General features: G+C 44.6%; 1 protein-coding gene across 7 annotated transcripts in view; it reads left to right on the top strand.

The window, feature by feature from the left end:
* The window catches only part of LOC135401108 (uncharacterized), an 89,486-nt gene extending 68,888 nt beyond the window's left edge, over positions 1 to 20,598 (top strand). For 3 of the 7 annotated variants that reach the window (XM_064633297.1, XM_064633296.1, XM_064633294.1), the window contains exons 2-20: positions 751 to 1,009; positions 4,128 to 4,232; positions 8,467 to 8,622; positions 9,954 to 10,100; positions 10,941 to 11,048; positions 12,079 to 12,153; positions 12,306 to 12,380; positions 12,651 to 12,722; positions 12,950 to 13,081; positions 14,416 to 14,553; positions 15,873 to 16,160; positions 16,731 to 16,949; positions 17,538 to 17,747; positions 18,485 to 18,697; positions 18,759 to 18,911; positions 19,562 to 19,759; positions 19,825 to 20,043; positions 20,109 to 20,299; positions 20,382 to 20,598. In XM_064633297.1, the coding sequence (XP_064489367.1) occupies positions 785 to 1,009; positions 4,128 to 4,232; positions 8,467 to 8,622; positions 9,954 to 10,100; positions 10,941 to 11,048; positions 12,079 to 12,153; positions 12,306 to 12,380; positions 12,651 to 12,722; positions 12,950 to 13,081; positions 14,416 to 14,553; positions 15,873 to 16,160; positions 16,731 to 16,949; positions 17,538 to 17,747; positions 18,485 to 18,697; positions 18,759 to 18,911; positions 19,562 to 19,759; positions 19,825 to 20,043; positions 20,109 to 20,288 (2,913 nt within the window). In that variant the 5' untranslated portion in view covers positions 751 to 784 and the 3' untranslated portion in view covers positions 20,289 to 20,299; positions 20,382 to 20,598. Of the gene's footprint in view, positions 1 to 750; positions 1,010 to 4,127; positions 4,233 to 8,466; positions 8,623 to 9,953; positions 10,101 to 10,940; positions 11,049 to 12,078; positions 12,154 to 12,305; positions 12,381 to 12,650; positions 12,723 to 12,949; positions 13,082 to 14,415; positions 14,554 to 15,872; positions 16,161 to 16,730; positions 16,950 to 17,537; positions 17,748 to 18,484; positions 18,698 to 18,758; positions 18,912 to 19,561; positions 19,760 to 19,824; positions 20,044 to 20,108; positions 20,300 to 20,362 lie in introns of all 7 variants that reach the window. The other 4 variants (XM_064633299.1, XM_064633300.1, XM_064633298.1 and 1 more) reach the window with 4 other exon arrangements.
* Positions 20,599 to 21,436: the final 838 nt, after the last annotated feature.

Raw genomic sequence — 21,436 nt, 5'->3', positions numbered from 1 at the left:
GTTATTACATCATGAATTTAGCCCTGCGAAATCAGCGATAAACGGGAGCGACGTTTTTATTTATTTATTTCGACTTCACCTTTGCTCATTTATTTTCTTTTTTTCACAATGAACCAAGAAAAGGCCAAAATCAGCCGCGAGCTTGATCGGAGCCACAAATCGGCGTGCTGCCGCAAGAAAAAAAGAAAAAAAAATCATGTCAATACGTTATTGAGCTTTCACACTGCGTTATTTATTTAGGCTTGCCTCAGACTTGTGGAACCACATGACAACCACCAATGCAGATAGGGATCATGCCTTTGAGACTTCGTGTTTGTGTCTGTCCTTTCGTGTTCCCTAGTCTCGGGGTTTTACATTATGCATTATGCCATATCAATCTGGCCGCGATGTGTGCGTGTGTGTGTCTTGCCAATAACTTCTGAGGACTAGCCGAACGTCATCCTAGGAAGACACATCATTGTTCAAAATTTTATGCACATGGTTCGTAGATAGTGCCCCTCTTCGTTCGTTGATGTTTTCTGAAGATAAAGAATAAAAAAAGGAAAAAGAAAAGCAACAAGAAGAAAATTGGACAAATTCCGCCAGAACGATTTTTTCCCCTTATTCTTTTTTATTATTATTCTTTTTTATTTTTATTTTATTTTTTTGTACACTGCAAAGTGGTGGTCGCGTACGAGTAATGAATCTGCAATGGGTTGTCGCGCTTTGTTTTCATATTTGGTGTCTTTTCCTTTCTTTTTTTTCATCCAGGTTTTACTAAACGGATATTGCCCGAACAACTGACATGCCGAAAGAAGTGAAGTTCCAAGGCCTTCCTGGTGGCCCTGTGGAAATAGAATTTTCAGACGAGATCCCGCATTGGAATACGTGCTCGAAATGCCACATGATCTCCCTCACGATGTACGTGGACCCCAAAAATCACGTCTTTTGTTCTACCTGCGTTGATCAACGTAGCTCGCAACAGACTATATTCTGCCAATACGAAAAGAAGGATATTCAGTTTCGTGAGGTAAGGAACGTTTGAACATATCATATAGGGCAGGCACAGCCCCTTTCTGTGTCGACCCTATAGATTCATTTAGCATTGTTTTCCCCAAACTTCCTATATACATTGATGGGTAGAAATCCAGCGAACCGGTAAAGAAGTAGGAAGGGAGTTGCCTCAGGACAGGAGCCGCCGATATTTCGAGCAGAGACTGTTCTTCTTCTGGGCCCAGAAGAAGAACAGTCTCTGTCTCACGCGGTGGAAGACTGTGGTAAAGGAACGCGGCATGTGGAGTCAACGGAGTAAAGCAGAGAGTGGGTGGTGATGTCACGTTGCCATTGAGACTGCATCATGGGGCCAGTGAGGCTTGAGACGAGGTAACGGCACGCCGGGTGTACTGGTGCGCGCCTGCGGCTGTTCGATCTGCGTCCTCGTTTCCGCTGATGCGTTTATGCGTCAGAATAAGTATGCTGCTAGTCAATAGAGAGTTTTAGTACATCGTACGCAATCGCCTCTGCGTACGTAGGGGATACCGTGGTGGTTCAGCGCACTGCGAGAAGCTCTCTTTATGGTGTGCGCGTGCGCAGAACCACCAGTGTTATCCCTAACGTACGCAAAGGCGATGGCGTACGTACGGTACACTAAAACTATGTTCACAGATATACCAGATGCGTCTCGTCTGTGCCATCGTAAATGTGCGCTCCTCAGGTCCATGTGAAGCAAGAAGAGGTTTTTCTTACTTTGCTTTTCACCCGTGTGGTATACTTGTACAGTGCTGGACACAAGTTTACGGAACACGCTTCGGCACATTCCTTCCACAGAGTGACACGCCAGCAGCAAATGGGACTGTACGGACTAACAGACATGCGCTTAGGTAACCCAGTCACCTGTTTGCAAGTCCGTACGGTACCATTCGCTGCTAGCGTGGTCACTCTGAGGGAGGAATGCGCCGGAGCGTGTTCCGTAAACTTTTGTCCAGCACTGTACTAACGGTAGCAATGTATATTCGACGTCTGGAGCATGCCCATGCAGGTTGAGGGAACGTACAAGAGCTCGCGAGCAGCGGGACAGTTGGAAGACTGCTGGTGACTGCGCAAACTTGCGCAATGGGCGCTTCGTGGAACATCGTGGTTGAGCGGATCAAGTCGAAATTAAAAGGAACATAACACGAACTAGGTTAAATCAGGGAGAGAGTTTGAAAAGTGCCTGTCATAATAGACAGACGGACAGAAGGAAAGGACAAGATGGCGACGTAAATCACACCGGTGCGACCAGCTCGGCTCTGTGACGCTTGATTCTTGAGAGCACTGATAAGACTGAGTGTCCGATGGTGAAGTCCAGTCCTTGAGATAGCGCGCCAGGGCACACAGAGCCGGATGGCGACGGTGCTTTTACCTGCTCCCCTACTGTTCCCCAGTGCCTTCTCAATGCTGAAGGCAGTGTTGCCAAGTTGGAGGTTTTCCCTCCAGATCTATAGGTTTAGTGCTACAGCCTAGCTGGAAGAATTTGTTTATTCAGAGGCTGGTGACGAGGGGGGAGGGATCTGGAGGTTTCGCTTTTGTTTTGCTTTTGTTTTGCGATATCTACAGGGTGGTCCGCCAACCATGACATAAATTCATAGTGAATAACGTAGGCAAGGGAGAGACGTGCGTTCAAGGATTTTTTTTTTTCTGCCAGCAACATTGGCCACATATTGGTGCCATTTTTATTTCATTTCAATCGATGGAAATTTAATTTCTTGAATTGAACTTCGAAATTTCCCAAGTCAACCTAACGTTTTCTTCGCGGGAATGGTTTCCTCGTGGTCATTTTATTCAGTATAGCACCTGCAACGCTGATATAAATGACAATTGCTGAAAGAAATTGGCCGAAAATTCGTGGGAACGAGGCTCCGCCACTTTTTTTTTTTTTTTTGTTTTGTCGGCTCTACTTTGAGCGCCAAAGTGCGAGGAAAGGTTACATTGACACGCCATACGAGGGGGAGAAGGTTAGGACCAGGCGCAGATCAAGGGGGGGGGGGGGGTCCCGGGATCCGGATCACCTCTCAATTCCAGGCTTGAACATAGGGTTCAGTGGACCAATCCCAGCATGCACGTGGCACTTGTCCGTAGCGGACCCTCCCCCCCCCCTCTGGAAATTCCTAGATCGGGCCCTGGTTAGGACCCCAACCCACAGAACAAACACACGCGGTGAGTGCGGGAATCAGAGCTATCTGATCGAAAACGAGGTCTCCCACAAGCGGAATCCTTCTGTGGGTTGGGAGATCAAACACTTTCCCTTTCGTATGCCGTGTCATTGTAACCTCCTCTACTTGCACTTTGGCGCTCGAAGAAGAGGTGACATAAAAGTGGCGGAGCCAAGGACTCACTTCCGTTAATTTTCGGCCAATTTATTTAAGCAATTATCGTCATTGATGTCAGGGTCACAGGTGCTATACTGAGTAAAATGACCACGAGGAACCCATTTCCGCAAAGAAAACGTTAGGTTGACTCGGGGAATGTCGTAGTTCAATTCAGGAAATGAAATTTCCATAAATGAAATAAAAACGGTACCAATATGTGGCAAATGTTCTGGCAATAAAAAAAAAAGAAAACAAAGAAATCCCTTCAGTCTCTCCCTTGCCTACGTTATTTTCTACGAATTTCTATCATCATTTCGATCACCCTGTATACTCCGAACGCAGGGACCACAGCGCCACGTGATTTGGAGCTATATGGAGATAATCCGCTTTACGGCCCAGATAAGCCTCCGTCGGCGTAGGCGCGCTTTTCGGTTTCGACTCATTTGCATAGCAGACAAAAACTGCTCGTATCTTGAAGCACAGAAACATTTCCAAATCGCTGATTAATCCTGCCATCTCCGGTTTTCCCGAAAACTCGTTAATTAATAAGTTAATTATCAGATTTTAGTTAATTAGTCATCGAACACTGATGCGACCACCTAGGAAAGTTGTCCGCCAGGCCAGGTATGTTAGACGCCCAAACGGCATACCAGGGCTCTCGTAGACTTTTAATAAAAAAAATCTGTGGCACATAAAAAAAAAAAAAAAAGACACCCTGTGTAGTTACCCATTCAAAATCCTAGAAAAGTGAGTAGCAATATTAAAAAAGAAAAAGCATGTGCCCACTATTTGGTTTTGCAGATGGATGAAGCATACGCTGTGATCACGGCTCTGAAGAATATGGCAGTCTACTGTCCAAATAAGAAACAAGGTTGTACAAAGGTTTCCACGTTGACAAATCTTCAGGTAAGGTGAGAGGTAATGCCTGCCGCACGTTAACGAAATCAATTATAGAATCTATCGCATATCTGAAATGTGAGGAAGTTGGTGAAGAATGGTAGAGCGTAGAGCTGTGTCAGTATGAGAGAGCGCGAAGGGGGAGCCAGGTACTGACGCGCAGGGGTGCTCCATGGGTCAAGGACTCTGGACAATTAAAGTTGGCGTCGAAGCACCCGTCGTTCACGTGTGTACTGGTCGCTAGTCCTAGATGATATGGGGAATCGTAGTAATATGGCAAGTTGAGCACAGCATCGTACTTACTGTAAACCATTCTAGCAGGGAACACAGGGGTGAAGGCGTCGTTGAGCAGTAAACTACGGTCAAGTGACCTAAAGCTGCGAGGGAAGCCACCTCTCATCTTGAAGATAATGAGTCATGGCGTCATTGCTGGCGGACCAAGGTGGACAGCAATGCAGACAAGCGGGAGCGCCTATCTCCGTTGGAGAGGATGATGGGCACGGCTCTGCGGTTGGTGGTCCGCAGCAGCCGTCAAGTCTGTCACACACTGTAGGGTCTACCGGTGTCCCTACAAGGGTGAGGCAAGGTCATTGGAGCTGATTTAAACGTAAGGTGTGTCAAGAGCGAGACACATGTACGACCGACGCAACGCAAAGCAAAGCAAAGCATCCTAGGACGGATTCTGGCGAGATATGTCATCACAGCAGCTCTCTATGAGATGAGACGTCACAGAGCGACAAAACGGCCTCGACACCTCCGCTGCAGTTCGAGGTTGCAGTGATTATGTGGTGACATCACGAACCAAGCAGCCATGCTCCGACTCTCGTAGTCGTAGTGGATCCGAGAATGAACGGCGGACAGCGTGTGCTCGGAACACAACGAATAAATGGATAAACGAGTGACTGATTTCGTCGTGCCGCGTTGTGAAAAACAAGTGACAGAAGGAACGAATTGTTCTCTCGTTTACTGTATTTTATGATATGAGCAAATTTCGTTACGTTAAGTAAAGTGTAAGCGAGGCCACGCAGCAACATCGTACAGCGGTTCGGACTCCAGAGCGACATATAGGGATGTCGCCGTCCATGTGCCTGCGAAGGCAGCATGCGACATGTCGTGACGTGAAGCTGTGCGACTCGCCGAACGACGTGTCGTACGTCGTTTTGTCGTACACGTGTACGTGTCTCGTTTTTCAGCCTGTATTTGCGCGGCGACAAGCTGCACGTGCCGCAGGTTACAGGAGTGAGCGGGTAATTTCGACCACATGGCGCCGGAAAGCTCCGACATTGTCTACAAATTTGCGAAGGCACGATATGACTGACCGACGTGCATGAGGCACATTAACATAGTCATCGCTAGGTTGTCCCTGATGCGGTCTGTTGAGTTCTTCGGCGGATTCCTATGAGCCGACTGTAGAGATCGAAATAGCGCCACGCATATATGGTCGGCAACCATAAGAACTGGAAGGCGCGAATATAACAAACGCAGAGGACAGATGACTCGGTAATGCGCAAGCGCTCGGGCGGCCTCGTGCGCGCGTCGCCCGAAACGCGCGGGAAGAATACGGCTCTGGCGGGAAGTGAAGTTTTCGGCGAGAAAGAAGAAGAGGGCGAGGGCCGTACGAGCCAGCAAGCGGCAAAGTCGCGCATGAGCTAGCAGGTATACAGGGTGTTTATATTTATTCGTTACATAATTTTTAGCAGAGCAAAATGGAGGCCGTTTTTATTGAGTTATATGGCCAGGCGAACATTCTCTTGAAGACAGTATGTAACTACACGATCACTAATTACCTAAAATTGATTAATTTACCTCTTTCATTAGGGAATTTTGCGCACTAGCAAGATAACAGAACAGGAGATATTCCTCTTTGAAAGACATTCCATGTTTTAAAAAAATACCCTAAACGTGCACGTCTGTTGAAATATCCGTCGCCGAATTTCGCTATGCAAATGAGCTGAAACAAGAATTAATCACTTTTCGAGCGCGGACAGAGCGACAGGCAACTCACATGAGAAAGCCACGTGCTTTGGAGCGATGGAGCTGATTGGTGTACAGTCAAACTCCTTTATAGCGAACACCTTTTTAACGAAAACACCACTTCAGCAAATTTTTTTGCGGTCCCGCTGGAGCCTTATAGGTCCAATAATGGACATCCTTTTTAATGAAAATACCTTAACTGCAAATTTGTTTTGCTGTCCCCTGAGTTTTGTTGTATAGGAGTGTGAGTGTAGTAGCTAATCTGTTGGCCAGATAGTCCGCTCTCCGACCCAGATAAGGCGAAAGTCGCGTCATTTGCGCTCGAAAAGTACGTACACACATTCTTCGAGAGAATGGTCACCTGGCCATATAACTCAACTACAAAAACGCATCTATTTTGCTCTGCTAGTTTTTTTAATAAAAATTCTGTAACGAAAAATAAATAAACACCCTATATGAATGTCAAACACGCCCGATTTATTCCAGCACGATTACAATGTCTTGAAGGGGCGAAGCATAACATAGTGTCGGGATACAACATTGGTGTCAATAAATACGGGTGGATATATGTTTTTACATTGAGACAGCACCCATGAATATATTGAGCAGGGGCGGATCCAGGCCTGTGCTTGTGGGGTGGGGGTTCATCGTGGAAGCGCGTAACGGGGGAGGCGAGAGGAGGAAAACTAGCCTAACGTTTGGGGTGGATAGCCCCCCCCCCCCCCCCCTTGAACACGCACGCACGCACGCACGCACGCACGGGTTATATATTAACTCTTATACGGCCTCCCAAGTCTCTTCATTACTTGTAGTCTATTTGTTTTCGCGTCCATCTGTACTCAGTTATACATTCATATATATATTCACATATATATCTCTTCATTACTTGTAGTCTATTTGTTTTCGCGTCCATCTGTACTCAGTTATACATTCATATATATACCTATACCTCCGATATACATCCTCCCTATATATATATATACAGTCGACCCCCGTTTATCCGGACTTCATTTATCCGGATCCCGCGGTATCCGGACAAAAGGCACGGGAACAGATTTTCCTCCATGTATTTTGTTCTCGTTTATCCGGACTTCAGCTTCCGGACTCGGACAAGAATTCCAGGGAACGAAAGTCGAAAATTCTTGTAATCCAGCTTCAGTTATCCGGACTACCGTGAGTAAGAGGAGACGCTGACCCCACTTCGTCACCCTTTTCGCTGTTTTGGGGTTATTCCCGTCACACGTCAGGGACCTACATTCCTCCGTAGGGGAGACAACCGTGCACGATGACCCCCTTTTCTATTTGTGTGCATCACGTTGACCAGTCGAGTCATTTGGAAATATCTCGAGCAACTGTCCGGTTCTAGAGGGGAAAACTCCAACCCGAGGGCCTGCTGCTTACGGCCCGTTGAGCTGCGATTCCTGATGCAGAGACTCACTGCGACTGCCGTAGATGATGCTGCGGTTTCTGACTACGTTGACGTTGATAAGGATGATGACGCGTGTGCAGCTATGACTGACGACGGTGTGATTGCTGCTGTTGTCTCCGATCATGTGCAGCAAGACGGTGCCGATGACGCCAGTGAGAAACAAGGCTCGGACATTGATACTTTGCGACCGCATTGACATTCTTCGAGCAGCGCAACAGCGTGGCTCAACTCTATGCAATTAGCAAAAGTTTGCAGGAATCGAGTGCCTACACTACTATATAACAGCTGTCATTGACGAGATTTCTGTGTTTTAATTAAACCTTGCTCTGTAGGAGGTCTCTATTCGGTCGTTTCATTTATCCGGATGCCCCGGTATCCGGACGATTTCGCCGGGAACGGCACCGTCCGGATAAACGGGGGTCGACTGTATATATATAGGGAGGATGTCTACGTTACGGCGGAAGCTCCGCCTTCTTCGGGACGAAAGAGCTAAATGCGTCCCGAAGAAGGCGGAGCTTCCGCCGTAACGTAGACATCCTCCCTAACTTTTATAATTTTTAAGTTTTAATAAACCCCTTTTTTGTTACTTCCCCTACTTTCGTCTTCTGTCTCCCATTTATTTCAACTATAATTACGTAGCCGTCCGATCCAACTCCAACTTTTCAAGATATATGCTGCAGAAGGGGCAAATATTTCATCGTAATAGTCTGAACTACTGCCGCATCTTAATCTACGTACACATCCAGTATGACAACCGCCAAGCGGCAGACTCTGATGATTTTTTAATCTTTGAGAGGTAGCATATACATTATGTTTCTCATTGCACATTCATCACTGCAGGTGCACTTCCTGTCGTGTGAACGTACGCGTCTAGCGTGTGGTTTCTGTGGAAAAAAATTTCCGGGATCCATGTATGAAGACCATACGAATTCCTGCTTGGAAAAGCAAGTACAGTGCTCCTACTGCTACAAACCACAGCGACGTGGAAGCCTCCAGGTATATAAGAAGATGTATATAGTGTGTGTGTTGGTGTATTGTTCACACATTAAAAGAAATGTAACGGGGAACACAGATGGACAGACAGCATCCATATCTGTGTTTACTGGTGCGTGCCAACCCTGCCTCAAAGTATGTCACATATTACTGTAAGGCCCAGGGTTTTCCGCGATTCCGAGATTCTGCGAAGTTTCGCGCAATCCTTCGCTTTGCGTCGAATTTCGCGGAAATCCGATTGGAACGAAGGACGCGATTGGTGCAGTGTGGACTGTTACTATGACGTGCAGCGTCTCAGGAGTAGTATTGCACGATTACGCAAAAGAGCATCAAATAACTCAACTGCTCCAATGTACAGCGACCCTTTGACACATTTGCTCGCGTATTTTGCATTCCCCTAGTTTAGCAGTAAAAATGACACACAAAAAAATCGCATAATTTGCGCACACGCGTTTTCGTGCGCAGATATATGGCACGCGCGTCTACAAAACCAACTACAAAACGGGGAAAGAAACGCTGGACAAACCTTGCAAACGTAGCGCACTTTCGGTTGTGAAGTGCGACTACCGGAGTCTTCCAGCAGCGTCCCTCCCTACGTATTTCACCGGTATATGAACGGTAGTGGGCCGGCGTTTTGCCTCCCAACCGTCGGCGGTTGCGCAGTATTTGGGTGCTTCTTTCGTGCTTGCGCAATGCACTGATGTCAATATCAACTCTACCGCGAGAGCTTATATGACCGCCATGCTAAAATTTTGAAACTTTGCGTCGTTTGAATATCGTAACGAACTTTCAGGGGCAATTTGCGCACCCCAACTTTTACGACCCTTTTGGGGAGAAAGTGCGCAAACTATGCGAGTAAATACATTAATTGGGTTTCAGAACGGAATGGCAGTGCTTGTTCCGAACCTAGCATCTATTATACGATAAAGCTTTTGTCAATTCCTATGAACTTTGCTTGAACTTATGAACAGACCACATTCGCTGTCAGGGGAGAACACAAGATATCATGTAATGCTGATATTTATAATATATTTTTTGTTCCCACACTATCCAAGAAAATGTAGTGTTTACTGCTTCAAGCAGTCGTTGACTCTTTGCCGCAGAAAATCGCGGAATTTTGAATTTGCCACAGCAGAAAACCAGGGCCTTACAATCTTACAACAACAACAACAACATAGATGAATGGATTTAAGCCCCGAGCAATCGTCGGGGCTTTTCACTGACAACACAGCTGAAGTGTTGAGTCGCTTTTTGCATCGAGTAACGCAATAACGTTACAACTTGGGCCTTACAGAATACCCTGCAAATCACCAGTTTTCTGTTTCTTTTTCTAGGAACACAAAAAAGTTTGTGGAAAACAAGCGGAAATCTGTCCAAAGTGCAACCGAAGCGTTTTGAGGATGAAGTTTGCAATCCATGACTACCAGTGCACTGGAAATGTTGATGTGGAAAAGCAGGTCGATGCAGGTGCTACAGATAAGGTGCGTGTATACCTGGAGTAAGAGATGTACAGGGTGTTACCCTATAAAAGTATACCATGCCGTATACCATACCAGTATGCCATGCCGTACTCGCCAATTACTCAATGCAGGTGGCACATTGTGCGATCTTCATATAGAGCTCATAAGGACATTTAATGTTTGTAAATTTCGAAGTGATTGAGCGCCGCAGCACGAAGTTATAACTCAAAACGTGCAATTCCCGTAGTCAAGACAATCAAGATGGCGGCGTTGAGAAGATGCACTTGACATGCTGCTCCCCAGACGACGACGTGTCGCATATCCTGCCAGCTGGATGGAACTGTAGTTTTCATTTCGCTTTCATGTAACTGTCGTATTTTGCTCAGAAGTAAGCAATGTGAGCAACGAAAACTGCCGACGTACTCGGCAAACGGCACCCAAAAGGGATGTCGTCTGCTTACTGAGAGGCGCCATCTTGGCTGTTTTGACTACGGGAACCTCGCGTTTTGCGCTATAACTTTGCGTGACGGTGTTCAATCACTTCCATATTTACCATGATGGAATGTCCTTATGAGTTTTACACGTAGGCAGCACATTGTACCGCCTGCATTGAGTAATTGGCGAGCACTTTTATAGGGTAACACCCTGTATAAGACAGCAGATTCTATGAAACAGCAGTGTAAAAGGTATTTAAGCCACGTAAGCAACCCCTGTCACCATGCCCCTGCATATATGCACAAACAATGTTGTTGTGTACTTTAGTGTGTGCATCATAAAGTGCATCATGTCACACGATTACATACACACATTCTAGTCTCCAGCTTTTCACAATGTGCTCATACGTTCCTGTCTTGCTGGCAGGTCAGCTCTGCAGTGGTGGTCCATGAGGATGACATAGTGACTGCTGTACCAGAACCACCTGCAGAGGCATGTAACCCCTCCTGTGTGTCAGAAAATGATACATATCATGTAAGGACACACCTGTTGTTGTAACCTGTTTTTTGTAGTGTATCGGCTACATATTTGTTTGATGGCATCTCTAGCCGCAAGTTCCTCGTTGTGAATTTTGAAGCCTGAAAGTGGGACTTCAGTAATAGACCTCTCCCTGTTTACAAACAAATGAAGTCGACGGCGGTGCTACAGCACCGCCAAATTGGTAGACTGGAACTACTATAGCAGAAAAATCAATAGGTCACAAGGAAGCTATGTTTAAATACAGTCAAACTCCTTTACAACGAAACTCAGGGGACAGCAAAAAAAATTTGCGGTGAAGGTATTTTCGTTAAAAAGGATGTCCATTATAGGACCTATAGGGCTCCAGCGGGACAGCAAAAAAATTTGCTGTAGTGGTATTTTCGTTAAAAAGGTGTTCGCTATAAAGGAGTTTGACTGTATAGTTTTTCATAAGGTTTTTATGCAATATTATTAGTTGTATTAGTTGTACTTACATATTATTAGTTGTATGACATTGTTCTGCTCCACTACTACTGGTCACTCCATCTTTTCAGTAGCCCTTTCTAAAGATGGCTACCAGGCTCTTCCATCTTCTGTAGCCTGAAGGGCATGTGGTCTGTCTATACAAAGCAAGCACAAACTAAGTCGTAATAACAAACCACATGCCGCAACAGGCTTACGACGTTGACTTTCGAGAGGATGCAACCAACCCTTGGATGGAGCCCTCTTTTCTTTCCGCGGTGGGCCGGGAACGCGAATGAAGACGCCCAATCGACTAAAAACGTGACCTCATTTGTGTGCGTCACTAATACAAAGAAGCGACCCCTGACCTTCGTGAAGGAATACGGCTTTGTGAAACAGCGATGTTCTCCGTCTGTGCTGTTTTGGTTTCGCTATGTTTACCAACATCATGAATACGTCACTGTGACGTTTCTTCGGTAGAGGTCTATTAACAACATAATGATAAACTTGTCATATATCACAAATGATCTTGAATGTGTTGATGAGATCATTGTGGCAACGTAGAGATTATTATTGGTCACAGGAGGAGACTGAGAAGAAGCTGGGGGAGGAGGAGGCGGTTGCGATGAAGTGCGAAGTGTCCTCTACCAGCAAAAAGGTACTAGTTGTAAAGTATTACACCTTTGCAGGCAACACATTGTTTTCTCTGCCCTCTCTAAAGCCTGGCATATTAATAAGCAAGCTGGATCAAAGTGTGCAATTAGTACTGTTTTATATGAATAATTGTGTAATCAAAGTACTGTATTAAAGGTAGATGCAGAAGTGCAGACCAGTCACTTTCAAATGTCTGGAGAAGATTTTGTGCAAGGTGCATTGCAGAGAAAGGTAGGTGCAGTACTGCTCAAAGTTGTATGACCGAACTAGGGCCTGCTTGCACGAATGCTGAGGGGCTTCCTCAGTAGCTTCGGTCACACGCTACCACCCTCAACACACTTGTGCGTAGAGCACTGGCAAAGCCACTGAGGATGGCACTGAGGAACTTCTCAACACTTGTGCAAGCACGCCTGGGAACGCTTGAAGCTTTTCTAGAGAAGACAATTAACCGGTGTTCTCCAGGCAAAATGCATTTAATGTCAATATGTTGCTCTGTTACAGATCATGATGAATGTGAGGAAACTACCTCAATCAGCGCAGGAGCATTTCAACACCCTGTTAGAGCTCTACCTTGTAGGTATTCTCAAAGCTATGTGATGCAGCAGGTCGCATTCATGTTCATCCCAGATAAGCTAGGCTAGCATAAGTGGTTGAATTCAACCACTTATTTCACTTTACTTTCAAATAATTAGCACTAACTTTCTGTGCAAATTAATTATGTTAGAGCCATGGAAGTGAAGCTGTCACCTAATTATGTCCTTTGAGCAATTTAAACAGCTCTATAATATGTTTCACTTCAGAGAGCCTTGGCTACTCCAGTCAATCAAGCCTTCACAGAGAGCTTCTTAGGCTTCCAATTTGTACCCTTGAGCAAACAAAATAGGAATGCAACTCAGAAAATTGATGAAGCTGAGCCGTCGCAAGAGGAAGAGGTAAGACACATTCTAGCAGGTTTGCCCTAACCAGGGTTTGTTACCGAAACTAATAATTTTTCAGTTCCTGCTTCCGGTACCTAAGAAATTCAATTTCTTGTTTCCGTTACCGCGTTTCAAGGCCATTTTCAGCATCCATTTCCTAAGCGGATTATTGTTTCCGTTTCTATTATCGTTTCTTGCAGAATTTGGGCATTTATAACGTTTCCGTTTCCGTTAACGAACCATGCTTTCTATGTGGTACTTGAAGTAGAAAAACACAGAAGACGTCGAGCAGAGCATCAAGCAAGCTGGTGTAAAAATGTTGATGGTATCATTTCCTTGACCTTGAGGTGGTGGTAGGTAGTCTAGTCCTGTCTACTTGTGTTTTGTGTTCCTGACCCTATCACCACCTCAAGACATCTGTGGTCTTCCCCGGCCATTCATACTCTGCGCAGACTCAGGCACCAGGGGGCTGTGCATCTGGGGCAGACTTCACAGGGAACTGTGCAGACATTTGTCTTGGCACAGCTTGGCATGGTGGTCGCCGTGGTGGACACAGCCTGCCGTTGTTGTAACACCCTGGCACAATTTTGGTACAAACTCGAGCACAGCCAAAAGTTAGTTGCGAGCTTACGGCATTCAGGTTTCGTGTGGATCGGATTGGATCGGATTATTTACGACGCTTGTGAGCTCCCCGCTGGAACCTCTCTGCATGACTGATTTGCAAAGCCTTCAATCTGATGACTCATGAGATCTACATGAGATAATACTAAGACATGCACATTTATCTGTTTATTTATTAATACCCTCAAGGCAAAGCACTACAGTGGGGATTGGTGGTTATAGTTATAATTCGATGGAACATATCAGCATTCATCCAAAATATGATGATAGAAGGTGGTTCAACTCTACCCTTGTTCTAGGTATGAACAAATTAAAAATATTGTTCCACTCCACGCTTGTCCTAGGTACGAAGGAATTAAAAGTATTATTATATGCATATTAAGAGGAAAGGTAGGGGAATTGCATATGTGAATTCAGTTTCCTTTAACGTTTCCGGGCTTGAATTTTGTTTCCGTTTCCATTCGTGTTTGCTGCTGAATTTGTACGTTTAACATTTCTATTTCTGGTAACCAACCCTTGTCCTAAGTCCTAACACACGATGCACTTAAATATCACAAGCCACATACTGTGACACCGTATGCTCAATGTAATATTGTACCAGTCCCAAAGTATTGACTAGATTATAAATTAATTATGTTCAGAGTCATGTAACTGAAGATGTCACCTAATTACATCCTTATACTATATACAGTAACTTAAACAGCTCCATATCATATGTTTCACTTTAGAGAGCCTTGGCTACTCCACTTAATCAAGCCTTCACAGAGGGCTGCTTAGACTCGCAATCTGCACTCTTCAGCAAACCAAATAGGAATGAAACTCAGAAAATTGACGAAGCTGAGCCATCGCAAGAGGAAGAGGAAGAGGTGAGATGCATTCTAGCAAGCTTGTCCTACACATGATGCACTTAAATATTACAAGCCATATAGTATGTGACACTGAATGCTCAATGTAATATTGTACCAGTCCTATAGTTATTGACTAATTAAGTAATAGCAAATTTTCTCCATTTTGTACAAATCTGTCAGCAGTTACTATATTGACCTACAGTACAGTATTCATGCAGAACTTTACCAGGGCACTTCCCTGTAGTGCACATGGTTGGGCTTCTCTCGTACCAGCTTCATTCGTCTTCGGGTACTTTCTCGACGTTACGCATTTTCTTTGAGTAAAGTGACTTTGATGATCCAACTACTTTGTCCACATGAACTGAAGTTCCCCGGTCCATAATGACAGAAAAACTATTTCTTGATACGATATGAAACACTCATTCATCGTTTGGTGCAGGAGCGGAATGAGTAAGTTTTAATGTTAGTGACAGAAATCATGTGTCGCACTGTGAGACTCGCAAAGATGAAAGCATGACTTCCCAAAATTGCTCTGCTTGGTTCAACACTTCCTTCCACACACCTCTTCCAGCTTGTTGGTAATATAGTCATTCATGAGTGATAAAAGTGCTAAAATTCACTAAGCCCCCACTTGCCCCTGAAAGGGATTGTAGTGATTCCCTACACCGTGACATGGTATATGTCACATTGTTTAATGAAAACGGCATGCAGACACCAAGTCAAGATTGTGGGGGGTAAGAAGCTGTCATCTTTACCACTGATCATCAACAAAGAGGCCAAGAGCACCAAGTGCAGAACCAATCATGTAGAAGCCGATGCGGAATGTGCTACTGGGTGTATGAGATTCTGTTGAACTGTGGTAGAAGGCACATTGGCCAGACGGGGAGATGTTTAAATAGTCGTTTGAAAGAACATAGGAATGTTAAGAATGAACATGTTTCTGCACACCAGATGATGTGGGTGCAAAGGGGTCTTCGATAAAACATGGGGAAGGTACAAAGGGAGAGAGAGGGATGAAAGAAGAGGGCAAACATGTGTGTCAGTATGGAAAATGTTATTATCAGACAGGGAAGCAGAGTACCTTTCTGTGCAATAAATACCAGAGGGGTGTAAGGAAGTAAAATTGTTCGGCGGGCAGTCAGTGTGCGTGTTAATTTACGTTTGTCCTTTTCTTGTGAATTTTACTGCTTTCATCATGACTTATGTGACACTGTGTAAATGTTATGCAGTGTCTTCCTTCTCAGCATGTTGTTGATGATAATATATTTACTTTATGCAGCAATCCATTTGGTATAGATATGTAAAAAAAGGAATATACGTATATATTCTTCTTCTAGCTGAGGAACCAACATGACCTCAAGGACGATACATATGTCAGTCCTGCTGGGCCATCATCACTTTGGGAAGTTTTGTCAGACACCCATCTATCCAGCTATGACGTGATACACTCAGAAAATGCAGGTTATTCAGGCATTCCTGTGCCAGAGATGGTAAAGCAGAGTCCAACTCTGTCACATGCTCAGGAGATTATTGATAAGAGTTCTGCTGATATAAACTGCAGCCGAGATGACAGCGAGCACCATCACGAAGTGGAGCAAAGCCATACTGACGAAATGGTTTCACCGGTGAGGATTTGATGGTTCCGCAGTATTAACAAAATGCTGTAGAATGTTGTATTGTCCAGGTGAAGAATGAAATTTGGCCTAGTTGTGTCCTTTTTGACTTGTCATGTGCATACCCGCTGGTCTAGCTTCATATGAGCTCAAACATTTTCCAGTTTAAATGTACGAGTGGACACACAGAAAGCACATTGACTGACAGTTATTGTAACATTTTTGGCCAACATCTGATGATAAACAAAAAGTACTGAGATATTTTCTGGCATTCTCTTTCTTGCCTATTCTAAGGGCCTGTGAGGTGGGTTAATTAATTAGCCCACCTCTTTATTAATTAATTGTTTATTAATTAACCCATTCTTAATTAATCTTATACACCACAAAGCATTTGGTATCATGTAATTATCTGCGTTGGAATTTTAAGAGATGTTATGAATTGCCACACTGACTTCAATCAAGAAGACTTACATCAAAGTGAAGCCAAGCTTTTTTTATTTCCAAAAATTATGGAAGCACTTTTGTCATGATTTGAAAGCTTAGGCAAATCTTTGAAGTGTGGTCCGCTACATCTGCCAACAGGATTCAAGTGCCACGGATTCCTTCTGCTATACATCAAGCATAGAACGAGTCGCAAGTAATGTCTTACATGGTGAATGTTTGCTCATGGATGACTTGGACCAGTGTCCTCAGCGTCTACAGCATAACAATGTAGCTCCAAGTGCTGCAGAGTGTACTGAATACCCATCCAGTAAAGATGGCAGTTGGTATGCCCATAACGTACAGCACAGTCCTTCTCAGGTAAGAATGGTGAGCGCTCCTATGCAGAATAACTCTGCTGCGCCCTGCTGCAGGAGAATGTTTAGTAACCCGTTTCAAAGTAATGAGCTTCCTTCACAGCATGGGTTATTGCTAAGGCCCTCGGTTTTCCGTGATTCAGTGAAATTTCGCAGAATTCGGAATCCTTCGTTTGGCACAGAATTTCACTGAATCCCTTATTTTTTAGGGGTGTGCGGATATTTGAGTTCTCGAATTCGAATCAAATACCAATCACTCGAAGTACTATTTGATTCGCGAATCGAGTACCGATACAATGTTCCCCCATTCTGCTTGTGAATTAACCTCCATAATACCTCCATAAACCTCCATGAAACCTGCTCAGGATAGGCTTTACCAATGGTCCTTGCTGCAGGTATGTCGTGATTAGCTTGATGTTTCAGGCGCTTCTTTCTGCACTCTAAGGGGAAGAGTTAAACACAGCAAGCATGCTGTACGTGATTACTTCTGAAAAGGTGGAGGATAATTGAGATAACCTCATGTAATTGGCTGGAATTTGCATGAACCTGTTTTGAAGAGAACTACTAACCTAGCTGCTATCTTTTCATTCAGCACAACCCAACGTATGATGAAAACTCTGGTGATGCAGATGTAGAAAGCATAGAGATCATCCCAAGTCAACGGTCTGGTGATGATTACCATGTCAAAGAGGAGGCACAGCACAGCAGCTGGCTAGATGACAAGAAAGCATGTACTCCAAAGGAAACAGGGGATGGGGAAGACTTACTTTTTTCATCTGCTAGCAGTGTGAAATGGTCAAAGGTAATAATATTTACAGTTTTGGTGGCTCAATGTATATCTCACACTTACTCTCTCACCCACCCACCAATACAACAAAAGGCCGTACTTTGATGGAACACCAGTTACACCCAGTGGCGTCGCTAGGGTACGCGTCACCCGGTGCGAGGGCTCTTTGCACCCCCCCCCCCCCAAAAAAAAAAACCCCACCCCATGCCCCATTAACAGATCCCTTTCCGTAACAGGCGATTCACGATAAATAAACATATTACACCACACTAAGAAAAAAATAATAATGTGCCTCGTAGAAGGCTCCTCATGTTGTTTTTTGGCGTCACCGTGCCGCAGAGAACGGGAGGAAGAGGCAGTATTGGTGCAGCGCGTCACCCCTTCCGTCGCTTCACCCGGTGCGGACCGCACCCCCTGGTGGTTACGTCTGCGGGGTACACTGCCCTACAGACCTCCACATTAAGATATTAATTATCCTAATTCATGCACAAGATCATGCAGAAGTGTCCTATCATGCCAATACGAAATGTATCACAAATGCATGACATTCAAATCAATAAGCTCAAAATAGCAATTATTTCTGTTTCTGAAATGGCAGGTTATTGGCTAGAACATTTAAAAATCTACGAGATAAAGGGAGATTGTCTACATAATACCTTCTTTACTAAAGTGGACCTTTATAGTGGTTATGTAGTGACAATTCTTGGTAATGGAGAACCGGCAATTTTCACCTTGTTTAACCTTGTTTTCAGCAACAGCCAAACTTGGATGGGAACTCTGGCAGTGCAAACACACAAAGCACACAAGGGAGAATCAGAACTGAATTATATGGTGACTATCACCAGGTCCAAGGGGCACCGCCTAGTAACCGCTTCGATGATGTGAAAGCGTGTGCTCCTGAGGAAGCACTAGGAGGAGGGAAGGACTTTCTTTCTGCTTCAACTTGCAAAACGGAACTGGGGGAGGTAATGTTTATAGCTTTGGTGTTACGACACTGCAAGGTATGTCTAACACTTTCCTTGTTAGTTGCCTCGTCAGGACTACGATAACAAGACTCTCCTGCATGGAATGCCAGCTGCGTCTCCCAGGCCCATGTTACCACAGGCTTCCGAACAGCCCTCTCATTTGGGCACATGGGGATCGACTTGTAAGGAAGAAGCTGAACATAAAGCAACTGAGGTAGGAACTCTCCGATGCAAGAGTACCATTTAGTACAGGGTGTTTCACCTAAAGTGATCAAAAAATTCTAACTGGCGATGTACTCGCCGGGGGATTGTGGGACTTTCGGCAATTACCTTCTGGAAACTTTTGCCGCAATTTAGGAAGGCTTTGGACAATTTTTAATTGAGGAAATTTTTTTTTTCAATTAGCCTTTGATAATTGCCACACAAACCTAGCTTTTTTATTTTTTTTACAGAAATAAGTCCTCCACGGGCAACCGCAGACCGAACAAAAACTATGGATATAAGAGATAAACTGATGTTCTGAGGCTGGAACAACATAGAAGGGACAGATATGCACAGTACTAAAAACTATGCACAGTATAGCAACAGAAATAGCCGAAAAAAAAAAAAAATTGTGAAAGTGCTGCTTTAGCCCCGCTTGCCTTACTGTCGCAAAAAAAAAAAGAAAAAGAACTCATGTGAAATGAGAGGCAAGAGGAGGAAGTGTCCACACTTTTTTCTAGCAGGAAGAGTTAAATACAGCAAGCATGCGGCGATTACTTCTGGAAAGCTGGAGCATAACTGAGATTGCTTCATGCAATTAGCTAGAATTTGCATAGCTCTATTTTGAATAGAACTACTAAGCCACCTAACTTTTTTTTTCAGCACAACCAAACATATGATGAGAACTCTGGCAATGTAGATGCAGAAAGCACAGAGGTCATCCAAAGTCAACTGTCTGGTGATCATCACCATGTCAAACCGGCACCATTCGGCTGCTGGCTACATAACAAGAGAGCATTTACTCCAAGGGACAAAAGGGAAAGGAAAGATTTACTGCCTTCTTCTACTTGTAGTGTGAAGGTAATAATATTTACAGTTTTGTTGGCTAAATGCATATCTCACACTTTCTCTTTCTAACTACCCAGCAGTACAACAGTCGGACAAACGTTGATGGAACACCAGTTATGCCTGCAGGGCACTCTGCCCCACAATCCTCCAAACCATCTTACCCGAGTAGATACCTGAGTAGTTACATGACCGCATCCACCCATAAGGAAGAAACTGATGATAAAACATCAGCAGCAGCTCCAAAGGAAACAGGGGAAGGGAAGGAAATACTTCCTCCTTCTGCTTGCCGTGTGAAGGTAATATTATTTACAATTTTCTTGGCTCAATGCATATTTCACATTTTGTCTTTCTAACTACCCAGCAATACAATAGCCGGACAAACGCCGATGGAACACCAGTTATGCCTGCAGGGCACTCTGCCCCACAGTTCTTTAGACCATCTTTTTTGAGTAAATACAGGAGTACCTGGGCGTCCACCCAGAAGAAAGAAACTGATGACAAAGCAACCTCAGAAGCAGCTTGCCCGCATGAGAGAATTTGACGTCACTTCTGGTAAGATCTATTGAAATCAAGGAAGAGAGGAGTGCCAAGCATATTGTTAATATATGCCGATAGTTTGTTCATCTTTCAACAGGGTGACACCATAACTTGCATTATGACATCATGAAGTGATCTTCGCAGTTGCACTCATCTTGAACAGGCTGCTTCAGTATGCTACATCTTGCTGAATGAAGATGTATACTTTGATGAGATAAGGTTCGTTGATCGGAGCAGACTTCAGGGTGTGCTGTCGAAGAGTTGTTTAAAATAATTTAGGTGGTGCAGAGAATAAAAGCCTTGCATCCTGCTGCCATCAGTGCGAAGTGCCAATAAATTTGCATGTACACATCTCAGGTTACCTTATGGTTACTTAAGGTTAGAATCTAGTCACATTTTTGATTGCACACAAACGATCGTAGAGTGCTTTCTGCCCTACCTTCTGTGTCCAATCTCAAGGTCCTTTGATTCTAGGGAAGAATAATGAAACTGAATATAGATAAACTCAAGTAGAAGCAAGGCACATATGCAGAAGCCTCCTGCTGCATCTACGCATTCCCGTCAGAGACTAAAACACCACAGTATCGAAAGCGCTCGAAAATAGTTCAGTTGACAGCAAAAAGACCCTTCACCTTTTCGATAAGCATCATGTTGTTGGCTGGTACTCCGCGACTTCAAACGTCTCCAAACCATGTCTGCAGGGCCACTTCTAGCTTGTCTTTTCTTCTTGCATGCTCTCATACGGCATTGACGTTTTCGTTGCCAGGGTCCACGTTTTCGAATGACTTACAATGTCTGCCACGGTGTGCCTTGGGACATCCAGGTCAAGTGCTGTTCTTGCCCACTCCCAAATGTCTCGTATCTTCATGTACATGCATATTGCAGCTTTGCTGGCCATGCTGATCCATACACTTCGAAGTTTTGACTGACGGGGGGGCATTCATGACCGAGGACACTGTGGAAAGCTACTGAACAATCTTTGGCCATGGCGTCAAATGACTGGACCGGTCACCACGTGGCACTTCCTTACGGTCGTCGCTCCCGCTCGTTAAAATGTAGATCACACGCCGACTCCTACCCAAGATTGAATAAGTGGAGGAGGTTGTTGGGTATTTTCCCTGGGAGGTTCCTACAATGTTTTGTCTGAATCTG

This window comes from Ornithodoros turicata, chromosome 7 (assembly GCF_037126465.1).
Source record: "Ornithodoros turicata isolate Travis chromosome 7, ASM3712646v1, whole genome shotgun sequence".
Classification (NCBI taxonomy): domain Eukaryota; kingdom Metazoa; phylum Arthropoda; class Arachnida; order Ixodida; family Argasidae; genus Ornithodoros; species Ornithodoros turicata.
Note: the sequence above shows the minus strand (reverse complement) of the source record. Positions and strands in the feature narration are given on the sequence as shown.